The 17,637-nt window shown below is 40.3% G+C and overlaps 2 protein-coding genes across 6 annotated transcripts in view; one reads left to right on the top strand and one right to left on the bottom strand.

The window, feature by feature from the left end:
• The window catches only part of LOC100565553 (uncharacterized), a 52,490-nt gene extending 43,768 nt beyond the window's left edge, over positions 1-8,722 (top strand). For 2 of the 5 annotated variants that reach the window (XM_008124750.3, XM_008124755.3), the window contains exons 19-21: positions 818-902; positions 6,708-6,828; positions 7,585-8,722. In XM_008124750.3, the coding sequence (XP_008122957.2) occupies positions 818-902; positions 6,708-6,828; positions 7,585-7,774 (396 nt within the window). In that variant the 3' untranslated portion in view covers positions 7,775-8,722. Of the gene's footprint in view, positions 1-817; positions 903-6,707; positions 7,552-7,584 lie in introns of those variants that run through there. The other 3 variants (XR_010004615.1, XM_062976214.1, XM_008124759.3) reach the window with 3 other exon arrangements.
• A 3,593-nt stretch (positions 8,723-12,315) lies between these two features.
• ttll2 (tubulin tyrosine ligase like 2) lies at positions 12,316-17,435 on the bottom strand. The gene is made up of 3 exons (XM_062976229.1): positions 17,288-17,435; positions 15,178-15,215; positions 12,316-13,961 (listed from the first exon to the last, which is right to left on the bottom strand). Exons 1-3 carry the CDS (start codon positions 17,356-17,358, stop codon positions 12,334-12,336), a joined length of 1,737 nt encoding a protein of 578 aa, XP_062832299.1. The 5' UTR covers positions 17,359-17,435; the 3' UTR covers positions 12,316-12,333.
• Positions 17,436-17,637: the final 202 nt, after the last annotated feature.

Raw genomic sequence — 17,637 nt, 5'->3', positions numbered from 1 at the left:
TTAACTTAGTTTGTGAACAGCATAATTTGGGACAAAGTTATAGAATTAAATATTTAGCTGTTCTTTGATCTGAGCCAAACAGTCACTTTTCACAATTAGCAAACTTCACTACTTACTAAGTTGAAGGAAATCAATGTCAGAACAGGTCAACCTCTTTACCCAAGATGAATAATGTAAACAGCGCAAATGTTTAAATTTCTGAATTTGCCTAATTATGCACCAGGATACTCGGCAAGGGGCGGGGGGAGAGGAATGGCATGGAAACAAGAGGTTTTTGTTTTTTTTATCTCCAATACTGAATGCTGCAGTAATACAGAGCTATTGAGGGATATACAAAGCCCTGTGTATGAGGAACAGCAGAAGTGTGTGGCAAGGGGTGGAGTAATGATAGTGGAATTTTTTTGCTGGTACTGATATCTACTGCAAGATTCAAGTGATTTTCTGGTAGAAAAGTGAAATATCTTTTTGAAGATATGCCAAACAAGGGTCTTTTTAACATTGTTGGACAAAGCGGAATGATCATGCATTCTGCTTTGAAGCCATGTGCTAAATAACTGCACTGAAAACACTATAGTTCGCTTTCCCCTCCCATTACACTAGCATTTTGATTTGGAACTTCTTCTGGTGTGCATTTTAAAGTGCTAGCTTTGCACCATTTCTCTTCATATCCCCTTCAAACCTCTCAGAAATTGATATCTATGTCAGTCAATTGTGAAGCCTACACAACACAACATCTTACAGCTGCTTGCATGATGTGACCAAGATATGTGGAGAAAACAGTAGATAACTGAATCCCCTCTCCCCATTCTTCATGCAGGTTTATTATTATGCAAATGCACAAACAACCAGAACCATTTTCCCAAGTGGCTTGGAGGTATTGCAGTTTCCTAATAAACAGATTGGTATGTGAATTTTGGGGCTTTATTTATTATTGAGAAGTTTTCAAAACGGCAGTAAAGGACAGGATGTACAGGATCAAAAAGGGATTGAGCACTAGGCTTTGAAATGAACAAGAAAAGATCACATGCAAAAAGAATGTTTTTAAATTCTAAACTAACATGCACAAATCCATTGATCCTGAAAATTTGTCTAATTTTACATTCTAAGGGTTTCAAGCACTGGATATTAAATGAGACAATAGACCTCCCTTCCATCTACCCATTTCAATGTAAAAAATGAGGAGAAAAAACACCATTGGTCATAAGCCATGTTTCTGTTTTCTCAGGGCCCATCCAGACAGGCCCAAATCCCAGGACCTGTCCCGGTTTTACAGGAGGTGTACAAATGACACCTCAGGAAAAAAATTGAATAAATTCAGAATAAACCTTGGTTTGTTTTGAATAAACTAAATACCTGGTAGGATCCTAATCTTACGGTAAGATCCCAGTCTTAACAGGTGTGGACCCTATGGGGATTTGGACTCAGGGATCATGTCATTCGATTCCCAGACCCAATCCACATGGCCATCTTTGTTTTTTGGGCAAGAAAGACAAAGAGGGCACCCACCCCCTTCCCCCAAGTCCCAAATTTACCCCTACAAATGAAGTAAAAAGTATATGGCCACCATAAGTTTCCTCCTCGTGCTCTCCTGGTGTGAGGAAATGATGTGCCAGGAGACGGGGGAGGAGGTATTTTCTTCTTGGACCCCCCCTCCAGGTGTGTCATTTTCTCACACCTGGAAAGCATGAGGAGGGAACTTATGGTGGCTAGGTACTTTTTACTTTACTTTTAGGGGTAAACTGAAGGGCTTCATGGTGGCTGCATGCAGGGCCATAGCTGGTGTGTGTGTGGGGGGGGGGGAGGGGTTTAAAAGTTCAAAAACCCTCTGAAATGTGTCAGGTTAAAAAAAATACCCTGGTTTATTTATAAATTGGTTAACCAGTTAAAATTCACAAATAAACCAGGTTTCGGCGGGGGGGGGGGGGTGTGTGTGTGTTGAGCATGGGTACTGAAATCTGTGCCAAAGTGGGTTTTTAAAACCCGTGTTGATATGGATTTTAGTTTTGTCCGGCAGTGCCCTCAGGCTAAAGATCTGTAGGTTAGCACATTGTGTGAGAATCTCTATCTAATAAATCTGAACAGTCAAAATGGTATGGAAAGCATTCATGGTTACTTCATAAGCTGTAACCATGTCTTCTAGAACCACAGTCTTCAATTCAGTGCTCTCTACATGGTTACTAATTTGCCCATTGATTCTTAAATTTCCTTAAAAGAAATAACCAAAGGCTGCATATAGGACTTCATCGCATGCAATAAAATCAGCATTTCTACACATTTAAGAAACGGCAACTGACAGAACCCATCACATGACACAAGCTCGTACAGTGGGTTCCAAGTATTTTGCCATTTCTAAGGTGTGTTTTTTTCCTGTGCTTCCTAAGTCAATTGGCAATTTACTTCTTTTTCAATTCCACACATAGAGACATGTAAAAACGCCCAATTTACCATGTCATGGGAATTCTCCCTTGCCCGCTAGTAAAGATAACAATGATGTCATCATGGAGGGAGAAGCCAAGATGGGCAGTATTAATTCCTTTTTTTCACCACTACTCTTTTGGGACTGAGGAGGAAAGAATGGTAATTTATATCTCTTTAAATGTAAAATAAATAGACTTACTTTTTAAATTGGGAGCTATCTGTACTTACAAAGAGAACTTGTAATATCCAAAGAAAACTGGAGAGGAGACAGTAGGAGGAGAAATATGTCTCCCATATAATGAGAAGGTAAATGGATGATTAGAAAAGAAAGTGAAAAGAGGGAAACCATGTGATGAGGATAGGAAAATCGTCCATTTACTTTCAAAACAGGGCTTTGCGAAGCTTAAGGGGAAAACAACGATCCCAAATGCTTTATTTATCCCATGAGATGAAGTCTATAGTTTCAGCTCATAAAGTTGTGCAGCCATATTTTGTAGCATGGCAAATAACTAACTAACTAACTAACTAACTAACAACACTTTATTGATATTCCACCCTATCTCCCCAAGGGGACTCAGGGTGGATCACAGTACACAGCAAACATTAATGCTGTTTGAACAGACAGAAAAAAGGTGTGTTGTGTAGAGGTTCAGCTTCAGTGCCTTTAAGGTTGTGCTCTGATTCAGCCATTGGGGGTGCTGTTGCTCCATTCTCTATGACAAAAAGCCACCAGGATTTCTTCCTTCCTTTTGGTAACCGGCATTTCTGGTCTTTTTCTTTTTTATGGCATCGCAAATACCTCCCCTGCTTAATTAGCAGTACGTAAATTCTTTACTTACCGCTCTAATCTGTTTTTGAACTGTTTGGGTAAACAGTGAGCTGGGCTTGACAGTTGGGTGCTCACCCCAACAGGCTTCGAACTGGCCACCTTTCGGTTCGTGGATCTTATTACTGCTGGTGATTTACCAGCTCTGTTAACACCCAGGCCACTAGTCTATGTCAGCTACACTCTTTCGATTCTAATTTTTCACAGAGGGAAATTTTTCTTTGCGCTTTTCCCATTATGTTCAGGTACTATGAAAGCAGTTTTTAAATCCAACTGAGCAAACACCCCAGAACAGAAACTGTGCCTATATTTAAAAAAGGGAGGGAAATACCCAATAAGGTCACCATCCCTAGGAGGTTTTGTTATCTAAAGAAAATTTATCCTGTTAATTTTATACAAAATAGCTTTATACTCCAACAAGACAGAAGACTTAAAGTTGAAACCAAGCTGTAAGCAACTAAGTCTATCAAAACAGAGTTCAGCCCAGATAATAAATGTTGAATTAAAATCTCTGAGAAGTTTGTTATTTTAAAATTATACCAATTATACCAAAGCTTATACAAGATGCTTCCTGAGTCTGATCTCTGGTTGAGTGAAAATTGAAACTAGGCTCTTGAATAAAGAAATAAAAAATAAACAGTGAAGCAGAAATAAACAGTGAAGGGGACACAATAAAGCAAAACACCATCCAAATGGGAAATACCTATTTAGAATAAGTAATTTCTGACAAGTTTGTTTTTGAAAAGCTGGAAAAATAGGAAAGATGAAAGAAAGCAACTGATTATGCCACCATCCCAACTCAAAGTTGGAGGTTCTTATGGGAGTAAGTGTCCTATCAACATTTGGAGAGGTTGTTGCCCATCTCTACTCAGCTAAAACATTTCCTGTGATAGTGATTAGATGATTAGATGGATTCGTTTCAACCTGTTCGGCCTGATGACGTGGACAAGATCCTTGGAGCAATGAGACCAACCACATGTGCTCTAGACCCTTGTCCTACCTGGCTTATAAAGCTTGCCGGGGGGGGGGGGGGGGGTTGGGCGATTGGTTTTTGAGGATTATCAATGCCTCATTGGAACAAGGGCAATTTCCATCTAGCCTGAAACAGGCAACTATTAGACCAATTCTAAAAAAGGCATCCCTTGATTCCTCTATTCTATCAAACTATCGACCAATTTCAAACCTCCCATTCTTAGGCAAGGTTCTTGAGCGAGTGGTGGCCTCTCAACTCCAGGAATTCTTGGATGACACCGATTATCTTGACCCATTCCAGTCTGGTTTCAGGCCTGGTCATGGCACTGAGACGGCTTTGGTCGTCTTGGTAGATGACCTCCGTAGAGAGCTGGACAGGGGGAGTGTGTCCCTGTTGGTTCTCTTAGACATCTCAGCGGCTTTCGATACCATCGACCATGGTATCCTTCTGGGACGGCTCTCCGGGATGGGCCTTGGGGGTACTGCTCTCCAGTGGCTCCAGGCCTTCCTGGAGGGTCGCACTCAGATGGTGAAGCTGGGGGACACCTGCTCGGACCCCTGGCCTTTGACCTGTGGGGTCCCGCAAGGTTCCATTCTGTCCCCCATGCTTTTTAATATCTACATGAAACCGCTGGGCGAGGTCATCTGGGGTTTTGGAGTTCGGTGCTATCTCTATGCAGATGACACTCAACTCCAGTACTCCTTTCCACCTACCTCCAAGGAAGCCCCTCGGATCCTAGACCAGTGCCTGGCTGCTGTAATGGGTTGGATGAGGGCCAACAAGCTGAAACTTAATCCTGATAAGACAGAGGTCCTCCAGGTCAGTCGTGCGACTGATTGGGGTATAGGGTGGCTACCTGTGCTTGATGGGGTCACACTCCCCCTGAAGGCGCAGGTCCGCAGCTTGGGGGTCCTCCTGGACTCATCGCTGTCACTTGATGCTCAGGTGTCGGCAGTGGCCGGGAGGGCCTTTGCACAGCTAAAGCTAGTGCACCAACTGCGACCGTACCTCGAGAAGTCTGACTTGACCATGGTGGTCCATGCTCTGGTTACCTCAAGGATGGATTACTGTAATGCACTCTACGTGGGGCTGCCCTTGAAGACGGTCCGGAAACTGCAGTTGGTACAACGGTTGGCAGCTAGGTTACTAATTGGAGCTGCTTACAGGGAGCGGTCAACCCCCCTGTTCAAGCAGCTCCACTGGCTGCCGATAATTTTCCGGGCCCAATTCAAGGTGCAGGTTATTACCTATAAAGCTCTAAATGGTTCGGGACCTGCCTATCTTCGTGACCGCGTCGTCCCCTATGAACCCACTCGATCGCTGAGATCCTCCGGGGAGGCCCTCCTCTCACTTCCACCCTCCTCACAACTGCGTTTGGTAGGGACGAGAGAGAGGGCCTTCTCAGCCGTGGCTCCCCGACTCTGGAACTCCCTCCCCAGGGAGATTAGGTTGGCTCCCTCTCTACCTTCCTTCAGGAAGCAACTGAAGACTTGGATGTTTCAGCAGGCCTTCGGAGATAGTCATTAATTAATCAGCCCCAGTGGGTTTTTAATAATTTATCCTGTTTTTATTACGGTCTTACCATTTATGTGTTTTAAATGAAATTTTTATCTTGTATTGTTGTTTATATTTCTATATTGTATTATTGTTTTATCTTTTTATATTGTGATTTATTATGTTGCTTATATTTTGTTCTTATGTTGTTTGGGCCACTGCCCCATGTAAGCCACCCCGAGTCCCCGTGGGGAGATGGTGGCGGGATATAAATAAAGTTTTATTATTATTATTATTATTATTATTATTATTATTATTATTAAATAAATTGAAATTATTGTGTTATTTACTGTTTCAAGATAATAAATAAATTATATCTGACTCTGCTCTACTCTCCAATAGAAAAATAGTTTCAGGTTATATTAATTAAACATTTAATTTGTTTTTGGTTTTTGGTGACTAACTCAAAAGCTATCACAGGGGTTTCTGGTCAAGATGTAGAGATGTTTGAAGGTGGCAGATTCATATAATCCAGTTCAAAGCAAATAATGTGGATTATCTGCTTTGATAACCTGGATTATATGGCAGTGTAGAAGAGGCCTGGGAGAAAGAGCAGACAGCGGGTTTGCAGCCTATTAAATATTATGATTGTTTGTGTGTTTTATGTACATCAGTTTCTCATTGAGAAGTCATGGGCAGCCAGTTTTCTAAGGAGATTTCTGTCCTTCATTGTCAAGCTGTCGTGCTTGTGACAACTCTATGCATGAGATATCTCCATAAATTCAATCATCAGCTGCGCAACTTGGGTCTTGCAAAGTCAGGGCCACGGCTTCTTTGACTCAATCAATCCATTGTTAGTGTAGTCACCCTCTTTTCCTTATAGCTTCCATTAATAAGCATCATTGTTTTTTCCAGTGAGTCTCATCATCTTGTGATATGTCAAAAATTAAGTTTAATTAGATTATTTTCTAAGTTTAATTATGTTATTTTCTATAGAAAAGTATCACCCTGATGGCACTGAAGAAATTGTATTTCCAGACCAGACAGTGAAACGGTGCTATGATGGGGGTCTTGAGGAAACTGTTTTTCCAGATGGTACAGTTGTCAAGGTAGAGAAGTAAGTAATAAATGGGGACACAAATCAGGCAGTAGAAAGGAAATTGTTTGATAAAATGTTTCAGCCTTTTGTTTACTACAGAGTGGCAAAGTAACTTGTTGAACTAAAGTTTCCAGAATCCCTTGGGTAGTTTAGATAATCAATACTCACCAGACTGGAGGGTCTGGTAAACTTCTGAAAGGACAATACTGACACAATTGTGCATGAGTAGAAGCAAAAATGAGATATGAATATATGACCTACTGACAGACCCCACCTGGACATGGAAAGCGCCTTAAATGTATATTTAAATGTATAATTATGTATATTTTAATGTATATTCTTAACTTTTCCAACTCTGTTCCTGAAGTGTGTCAACTTAGCATGCTTCTATTGTAATGGTGGTGTAGTCACGAAGAGTTGGAAATGACAGAACAAATAAACAACAACAAACATTGTAATGGTCATGGAGACCAACTGCTGTGCATGATTGGGGGAGGGAGGGAGGCAAATCAGCAACTATACACTTGCTTGTGGGTTCATCTGCACTGTAGAATAAATGCAGTTTGTTGCCACTATAGCTGCAATGGCTCAATGTTAAGGAATATCATTTTTGCTTCTCTCAGAAATAATACTAGATTGGATGGGTAGCTGAGTTGTTTTACCATAATTGTTCTTATGATGAAGGTGTGCACTGTTTAGCTGTCTCATGCCATGAAAAAAACTCTTGTAGGCACCAGTGCTTTGAAGTTTGATATTTTGTTTATTGCTTTGCAGAAATGGAATTAAAACCATCCAGTTCTGTAATGGGCAAAAGGAGATTCACACAGCTGTGTCCACAAGAAGAGAATACCCTGATGGCACTGTAAAGACTTTCTATGCTAACGACCAGCAAGAATCCAAGCGTCCTTCTGGGCATGTTCAAATCAAAGACAAAAAGGGGACCGTCCTCCTTGATAAGAAATGAGTCATCCCTCTGGGAGTTGTTTCTTATGTTTATAATTTATTTCTGTGTTGTCTTTGGGACAAAATCATTCAAAATGCCTAAAATGTTAACATATGCATACAAACATATTTTACTTTATTATTTTAAACTGAGATCTTATCAATAATCTATCTCTGAAATCTGGTAACAGTAAGCTCAGTTGCCATAATAGCTTGATAAGTTACAATCATCTGTTGAAATAAAGCAAAAAGGCCCTCCCCAGCAGGTTCTACTGAATTCTCATGAGCGATTGAATTTTTACTTGACATTATATCTAGAAACAAACCAGAAATCATTATACCCTAAAAGATTAAGAATAATGTAAAAGTAGCTCACAACAGAATCTATTAACGTTGTATTGTTATTTTTAAATTGCAGAGCATCATATGTGGGTCATTTCCCTCTCTCTGTTTTCATTCATTGGCCCCACATTAATTGAATAGGAAATAACAATATTGAAAAAAGAAATTCATGATTTTCAGTTTGTTGGGTTTTAGCAAAAATTATATGAATGGGCTGACAAAGGTTTACTTACTCCAAGATTATGGTAGGATTTGAAAAGTGTACACACCCATACAGAGTACAGCCTGAAAATTTTCTGTTGTTCTTGACTTTCTTAAATGCCATCCTCTCTTTTATTTGCCTTCTCTTCAGTTTCTTGATTAGCTAACAGTACATTGGGAGAGATCAATGCAATAGAGGAATATGTCTTCTCAGCTGATCATGATCTTAAGAATTAATGTCTATCCATAACTGAGATGCTTCAGTGGAATTGAAGTTAGAAATGGCTAAATGTGCATTTTGACATGTGTCTTTTAAAAAGTGCCAGTAATTGACTAGATTTTGTACATAGATGTAATTGTTTGTTTCTCCTATTCACTGATTTAAGTGCACTGGTATAAATAAATATGACTTGTTAACAGTTGTTAATTTTTGTTCCCGTTGAGTTATATTTCTGCCACAGTGGTTAAAATAAAATAAATAAATGGGCTCTAGAATAAATTAAGCCCGAAATCTTATTAGAAGTTAAAACGATTCAATTGAAGTTACTGTAATTTGGATATATCATGAAAAGACAGGGCTCTTTCAAAAAGTTAACAATGGCTTGGAAAAGATAGGGGCCACATTATATTGATTTAATAAAGAAAGCCGTAGCAAAACCTAAACAAATTATAGAATATTTTGAGGAGGGTGTCTTTCATTCTACCATAAATTGAAACCAGTGTGATAGCATATATCTCTGATTTTCCCCTTCCTCCTTTTGTTGGGGCTGCAACTGGGGAGGCATGGCTCCCGCCAGCATCCCTTCCTGCTTCAAACATTGTGGAGTGATCAGCAATTTGCTTCCCTTTTTAGGAAGCTGGAGATCTTAGTCCATTCTGAGTTACTCCATCTCATGTAGGATGAGGCAGCCTAGTCCAGGAAGCTGCTGCTAGGAGACAGCAACAAGGTGCTAAGAGGAGAGAATTCTATGTGACCTGGGGGCTGCCAGGGTCCACCCTGATGTCTTCAGGTATGATGGAGGTTGCTGTCTTAGCAACAGTGCTGAAGAAAAAAAAAAATCAATATCCAGACTATTCGTCTTGAAGAAGAATCTCCTTGGCCTCGGTATGATCCTGTAGTCTTCTAAACCCCATATAAAGTAGTTTTGAATAGCTGGTAGTATTTCTACCATTGAGGTGCAGCCATTAGGGGTGAACACTACATGTGCTATTCTCATGACTCTTCTATAACTGGAGGCATGACTGATTGGCAACTTGTGCAATTGGTTGGCAACCCATGATAATATGTGCCATTTTATATTCAGGGTGTTTTGAGGGTCTTCCCCCCTGGTGGTGTATAAGACCTCAGACATGTGGGAAAGTTTGTTAGTTCTAGAATCCAGAACCAATGACCTCACCAGTCTTATGATTAAACTACACCTTAAGTAGAATGTGTCTTCCCCATAATTCTTTTAAAAATGTTTTAATTTGTTGTCATGCTATTTTGGGTTTCCTTGGAGACATGTGGTCAGCAACGAGATTTACAATAAAGTCCATGTCTACACCCATAAACGAATCAGGTTACATGAAAATACAGTAGAGTCTCACTTATCCAACATAAACAGGCCAGCAGAATGTTGGATAAGCGAATATGTTGGATAATAAGGAGGGATTAAGGAAAAGCCTATTAAACATCAAATTATGTTATGATTTTACAAATTAAGCACCAAAACATCATGTTATACAACAAATTTGACAGAAAAGGTAGTTCAATACGCAGTAATGCTATGTAGTAATTACTGTATTTACGAATTTAGTACCAAAATATCTCGATGTTTTGAAAGCATTGACTACAAAAATGTGTTGGATAATCCAGAACGTTGGATAAGCGAGTGTTGGATAAGTGAGACTCTACTGTACATGGATAAGGAAAGCCACATTGTTATGTACATTTTCCACCGCTAAAAATCTGCGATAAAGACATGATCAAGTTTGACCATTTAGTTACATAGATTGATGAAGTTTACTTAAAATTCACAATTCTATGTAACTAAAGGGTTAAATTTGATGACATCTTTATCACATTTTTGGCACACAGATGAGGAAGAGTATCACTGTCATAATCACTTGCAGCATGAGAAGTTTATTTAATTTATACCATACTTTTCTCCAATATAAGACCCCAAAGCAGCTTCTATGTTAAAACAAAATAGCTGCAAATGCAGTACAGCAGTTTAAGTATTGAATAATTAATATAATGTAATATTAATTTAAAACAAAATACACCCAGCACATATGACATATTAAACAATTACAGAAAGATGAATTGAATATTGTTGCACCTCAACTAATTGAACTGTGAAGGTTTGTTTATAAGAAGGTCTTTGCCTGCTGGTGAAAACAAAACAGAGAGGTCTAACCAAGTTTTCCTTTTGCTTGTACCAAAGTCTAAGAACAGCCACTGAAAAAGTTCTTTCCTCTTTCCTCACTGGACAAGCCTGTGAGGGTAGTGGAACAGAGAGATGTTTTGGGCAAACTGATATGAGGAGAGATGGATTTTCATATTTGTTGTTTATTTGTTTGGCTTTATACAACATTAGCATCATTTTGAATTGTGCCCAGAAATGGACTAGTTGTCTATGAGGTTTTTTTCAACAAGGGAATTATATGCTGTCTGCAGCCAGCTACAATTGGCAGTCAAGCATAAGTAGGAATCACCACAAAGCCTCCTAGGACCTCATCACTAGAGTTTGGATCCACTTTACATCCACTTTAGGGATTAAACAACTCAGCCAGACATGTCCTGGGCCTCACCAAACTACAAACCCCAGAATTCTGCAGGAGGCAGAAACCGGATTTAAAGTGCTTTGGTGTGATGAGACACAAAGACAAATCCTGTGAGATAGAGAGAATGTGGGAATGATTATATATATTGCCATGGGTAGTAACAAAAAAGAGGGTTGTTTGGGAGGTGGGTCATTCTTTCTGATTGGTTTAGCTGCTGAATACTTCTCAAGCATGTGACTAAATTCCACCCAGCTTTTTCTCAGTGAGAACTTGGAACCGAAAGCCAGTGGCTATGCTGTCCGGGAGATTTTTGGAATTGTAGGCCAAGACAGTCTTAATATCTGAGGAACCTGAACTGCTTTACAAAACTTGGGCTCCTTCTGTGGCTGTGTGATCTGGGTGCCTAGAATTGGGTAGAACCAACATCCAACCACCCCCCAGGCATACCCTCCAACAGTCTTGTGTGCCAGGGACAATCCCAATTAAACCTTGTTATTACAGTATTCCATTTGTCAGCTGCTTTTAAAATGTCCCAATTCCTCTCCCTTCCTTCCACTATCCCCCTTTATTCTTATCTTAGTTCAGTTCAAACTGCAAAAGGTTAGACTTGGGTAAATGCATTCAGTTAAAACAGCAGACTGGTGAGGAGGCAGTGGAGTGTTATCCTTCACAATAGACTTGGGCAAATGCAAAGTGCTCTAGCCTCTCCTGTCTTGTATACACTCTTCCTCCTTGATAACTCTTTCCATCATAACCAGACTCTTAGGTTGTTTGGACACATATGTCCTGGCTTTCACATCTTTGAAATGTTGAAGCATATGCAACAGATGCATTTTTAAAATAAAAAAACCTTCTCTAGAGCATCCTGTGCAATTGTTCATATTTTTACCCACATTAACTGCAATAATTTGCTGGACTCTGGTGGCATAAATGCAAATGGTTTTAACATGCCATGACTGGATGGATCTTCTATGTCTGGGTGACAGGGATATTCCTTCAGTTTTAATCTGTGATCATTGGCGGACAGCGGAGTTCCTGGAGAAGCTGGTAGTCTACCTTGGCTATCTCTACTTCTACTGCTAGTAGTGTTTAGGATGGGGGTGGTTTTGGCCTGTGATTCTGATCAGCCCTCACTAGTGTTGCTACTAGTGAGAGACAATAGAACTTAAGAGATTTCTTCTACCCTTCCTAGCATTGCATCAGTGTGTGAGACCTTTGCTGTAAATGGAGGAGAGGACCATTCATCCTTTTATCTATAGGTTAAATCATATTTTATTTTAATTTCTGGTTTTCTGGTTGCAATTTCTTGCTCATTAATTTGTATATTTCATGTATTACATTTTTGATGTTTATTCCATTCCTGGATGTTTCAAAGGCTGCATCATTGAAAGGAAAGATAAGGGCAAAATCACCTACTCGAGTGAATGGCCTTTTGTCTTTATCTGAGAGGAAATAGGGAGGACAGGAAGGCTTTTGAGTAAAGAGTTCAGTCGAATTTAGTGAACAGAAAGGGTGAACAGGTTCATATGGTGAGTAACTGGGTCTTGACATTGGTAGGCTTTGAGGTGGCATTTTGGATTGCAGGGCTGTTTGAGGCATATGCATTCTTTCACGCAGTTGTGAGGTTAAGGTTTTCTTTGGATAGACACTGCTTGGGCCGGCAGTCTGGACTCTTCTATCAATCTGCAGAAAAGAGGAAGATGGAGAAGTAGTTTCCGACTTGGTTCTTCTTGCACAAGCCAGGAAATCAAGGGAGACGTCTTCTTGGGTAGTCCACAAAGCCTGTGTTTTATGAAAGCACGAGTCTTTCCTATTTTCCCCTTTGTTTTTTCTCAGGGCATCAGACTCCTTGTAGTTCAGCAAGTCAACTACGTCATGGATTAATTTCCTCTTCACGGTGGCATCTATGGCACAGTCCAAACGCAATCCAGGGCTGTGGTTCACTTCTAGAAGCCAGGGCTTCAACTTCTCATCTACCAAGATATCAAAACCAAACAGCTCAAAACAATTTGAGCTAAATGGGACTGATGGAATGATGGCAAGCAAAGTCAGAATAATAATGTGGTTGATTCTTTTCCACAGACGCAGGTCATCAATCTTCTGGCTACGTAGGTAAGCCCGGAACCGGCTGAAAGTCCATTTGCACCCAGAGCCAATGACATCTTTCTCCTTTTCGTATGAGGGTCCAAATTTGTTGATGCTGGTGTTTGTTAAGTGGGCATAAACATTGTCCAGCGACCCAAGGTCAAACTTCTCTGTGGCAAACCTCACCAGCCCTTCTTCATATGTATAAACAGTGAGGGGACAAAAACTTGTGACACAAACATAAAAACGGAGATCCCACTTGTAACCAGAAACAAGCAAGGGGTTGCTGATGTATTTTTGCACAATGACCATGCAGTCATAAACGAAATCTTTAATGTCCTGAAATATGAGTATGCCCCTTCCACGAGACCTGTTGACTGGTTTGCAGATCCAGTAACTTGGCTTTTTTCCTGGTATCTGCCTCTCCTTGGTGTATTCTGTTATAAACTTGGTGTAATCATTGGGCATGATGAAGGCTACTGGACTAAACTCATACAGTGAGGTTCCATAAATCCCCTTCATCCGTTTTAGATGCCTGGCTAAATAATCCTTTCTGGTGATCCTGATGGTTTCTGGATGATGATTGAGCCTCTGCCATGGTTTTATGCTCCGGTGGTCTCTCATCCGGAAAGGGTGATTCTGCCAGTGTAAGTTCCAGTCTTCAATATCTTGCTCATGGTCATCATATTCAATCCATCCACGTTCCAGTAAAACTTCACGGACTAATGCAGGAACACCATCATGTAGCCAAAAGACCAGTGGCTTTGTGACTCTTCCTGAAGGAACTCCTTCTGTTTTTGTGAAGCATTTAATTTCTAAAAAGCAAAGGAAGGGAGGGAGGAAGCAGTAGTAGAAATAATTAATGGTTGAATCATATCAATAAAAATGTTACTTTGTTCACACATTGAAGTTGATTTAGAACAAAATATACAGAATTGATAGCAGCATTATCTATGAAGTCACATAGAAAACAAGTCTGCTCCCTCTTGCTTATGATATCCTTTCAAATATTTAACCATGGCTATCATGTCTCCTCTTAATCTTCTCTTCTGCAGGCTAAACATACCCAGCTCTATAAACCGCTCCTCATAGGGTGTGGTCTCTAGACTTTGATAATTTTATTCACCTTTCTCTGGACACATTCCAATTTGTCAATATCCCTCTTGAATGGTGGTACCCAGAATTGGACACAGTACTCCAGGCAAGGTCTGACCAAAGCAGAATGACTGGCATCATGACTTCTCTTGATCTAGACACTATACTCCTTTTGATGCAGCCCAGGGTGACTGTTCAGGCTGACCCTCTCTTTCTTGTTGATCACATGGGCATCTCTTTCTGACATCAGCAGGTGCAACATGGAGGGCAAACATACATCCTGGTGGGGCTCATGTGGTCCCAACTCAAATGTGGTCCTAAACCAGCTTGTTTCAGCATGTTTTCTTTAGAGGCTTAATTCCTATGCTTCTTCCTTCTCCCCAAAGTAGTAAAAGATTGGCTAACTTTGGCCTCCAAGGTTGCAGAACTCACATCAAATGTTACATTAATCAGGGGTAAGGACTGTGGCCTTCTAGACAGTGTTCAATTCCAGCTCCCATCATTCCTGGCCGCTAGCTTTATTAGAGTTCATGGGAGCTGGATTCCAACAATACCTGTAGGTTCACCACCTCTTAGATATATGGAAGGTGGGATGTGTCAGCTTCTTCTCCAAGCAATGAGAAACATTGACAGGAATGGAAGTTGTATAAACTAGTCTTGGATATTGCTGGCATCCAATAGGAGTTGTGGGGAAGCTCTGGCTTGATGAAAAATATATCTAGGTTGGTAACAGGACTGGTATTTGATCTTGCTACCAATACAAAAGACATTATAAAATTATTCTTATTTAAGTCCCCAAGCAAAACTCAGTTGTTTCATAGAATTTCCATCATGAAACCAAGCAAGCATTTGTCATTATCTATAATTATCTACCAGAATTTGAAAACTAAAGCAGCTGGATCTCTGAAGAATTTATAGAGAATTAAAAACAAATACCTTTTGGTGGGCTCCGCAGTCTTGCGGGATTTTCTCTACTATGAATATGCAAAAATAAATGGAAATGGTAAATATCATGTATCACTTTCTACATGCCCACCTGCTAAGCACTTTGCAGTATTATTTTCATTTATTCTACAATTATCCACAGGTGCAGATACATTACTGACATTATCATCTTATTAGTATTAACAGTAGCAGACAATAGCAGCCACCAATATTATAGTGGTTGCCTGGCTATAATTTTGAACTACAATTACCAGACCTACACCCAATATCGTGTTTCTGTGTTGGAGTTAGGCTTTGGGGGAGGCAATGGGGCAAGGAGAGAATGTGGATGCTGCAAAATAGTCTGGCATTGAATGTACTTCATCCATTTTGTGTATTATATGTGTGTCTAATATTGTGGCCTAAATACCCTAGCATTACCAGATCATATCTGATCCTGAAAGCTAAGCAGGGACAATTCTAGTAAGTTTTTTTTAATGGGATACTGTCAATTTTTTATTGTATCAGAAGCAAATTGAGGCAAGTTGCTTCTGGTGTGAGCAAATCAGCTGTCTTCAAAGACTTGCCCAGGGGACGCCTGGATGTGTTACTATCCTGTGGGAGGCTACTGTCAATGAATACCAGAAACTGTAGGCTCTATTTCCTTGCTTAAGAAAACCCTGTTACATTTGTGGGGGTCACCATCACTCAGCAGACGACTTGTACTGTAGAGATAAAACTATTTTTGAGCTAGTGGTGGAAGCAGATTACACAGCTGGTAAGGAGCAAGGGATGTATGTTACATCTTGCCAGTCATGGTTATCAATAAGAATGGAGTAGACGGGGAAAAGAAATACTGAAAAGGCTGGGATAGAGAGTGGCAACAAGATTTATTAAGCCTTGTATTCATGGGTGAATCTTAGCAGAGGAAAAAGAAATTGGGAACCACTCCTGATGTGTGGGAGACTGAATATCTGGACCGTTGTTGCTTAAAATAAATATTTTGCTGTAAGAATCCTGTGCTTATCCACTACTCTCCTACTTGTGATAGGAGAGATATTAATATTGTTAGAGACCATACCTATTGCTCAGTAGAATAGATACCAGAAGGGATGCCAGAGCTCTACCTGTTGAGTATATTGCATCATACCCCAACTATTCCTGACTGCTGGAACAAAAAAACTGCAGTGCTCCCCAGTTCTGCATGTATAGAATCATAGAATAACAGAGTTGGAAGAGACCACATAGGCCATCTAGTCCAACCCCCTGACATGCAGGAAAGCACAATCAAAGTACCCCTGACAGATAGCCATCCAGTCTCTGTTTGAAAGCCTCCAAGGAAAGCCTCCACCTCACTTCGAGGCAGAAAATTCTACTGCTGAACAGCTCTTATAGTCAGGAAGTTCTTCCTAATGTTCAGGCGGAGTTTTCATTGCAACACATCCCAGTTTCCATGGTAGAATGTCTTACGGTGCTCTCAAAACACTCTTTCCCTTTTGGAGAACTGCTTATAGGGGTCCTATATGTTGGGTGCATCCCTGAACTAACTATATCAATAAGAACAAAACTTTTAAAAAACTTTAGCATCTACAGATCTGGGGACAGGGTTGGAAACACTGAAATAACCTGATTATAAATTTGAATTATTACCACGTTTACTCAAATTTATTGCTCACCTTTCCTTAGCTAAATTGCATAGTCAAAAGTGAGATGCACACTAGACTGAATGGTGTGTTAGAATTGCACATGTAAACCTCCGTCTGAAGGGCGGGGGGGGGGGGGGGGGTGCACAGCTTCCCAGCTGGCCTCATTCACATGTCTTCCAAACCTCCTCTTCAGTTTTGAGAATAGTAATATGGTCTATACTATGCAAAGCTTCCCTTTTTGATCTCTGGGCGGGAAGGTCCATTACAGGAAGAAGAAAAAGCCAACCTACTTGCTTTAAAGCTTATTTGTTTATTATATTTATATCATACCCCCATGTGTTTACTGGCCGGTGGCAAAAACAAGGGAAAAAAGGTTAAACGGTAACCTTCCTTTCCTATTAGTTTCTCTGAGAAGGTATCAGATCCTTCAATGGCAGCATTAATGGTCAAGACCATTAAAAGACAGATTTCCATACCATTTTTTCTCAGTAACCAGGCAAATCTGTTTTTCTTCCAATTCACAGTGGGTCTTTTGACAGATGGACATTGTGAGTATCTTATGCTAAAATTTCCACCTTTTAAAGTGAAACTGGGTGTATATGTTTTGCAGGTTCTGAATCGCCATAGGAACCCATCATACACTCCAGCATTCTATTTCTATGTCCTTCTCACACTGGCCTGATCATGCCCATTGTGTTGAGGCTAGATCACTCTTACCACCTCATCACATGCAGTAAGGAAAACATCCTAGCACACTGCCAGGGCACTTCCTTCATGGAGCCCACTGGATGCTATCAGACGATATAAGGCAACTTCTGGTGGGGCT

This window comes from Anolis carolinensis, chromosome 1, assembly GCF_035594765.1.
Source record: "Anolis carolinensis isolate JA03-04 chromosome 1, rAnoCar3.1.pri, whole genome shotgun sequence".
Classification (NCBI taxonomy): Eukaryota; Metazoa; Chordata; class Lepidosauria; order Squamata; family Dactyloidae; genus Anolis; species Anolis carolinensis.
This window is presented reverse-complemented; position numbering and strand designations above follow the sequence as displayed.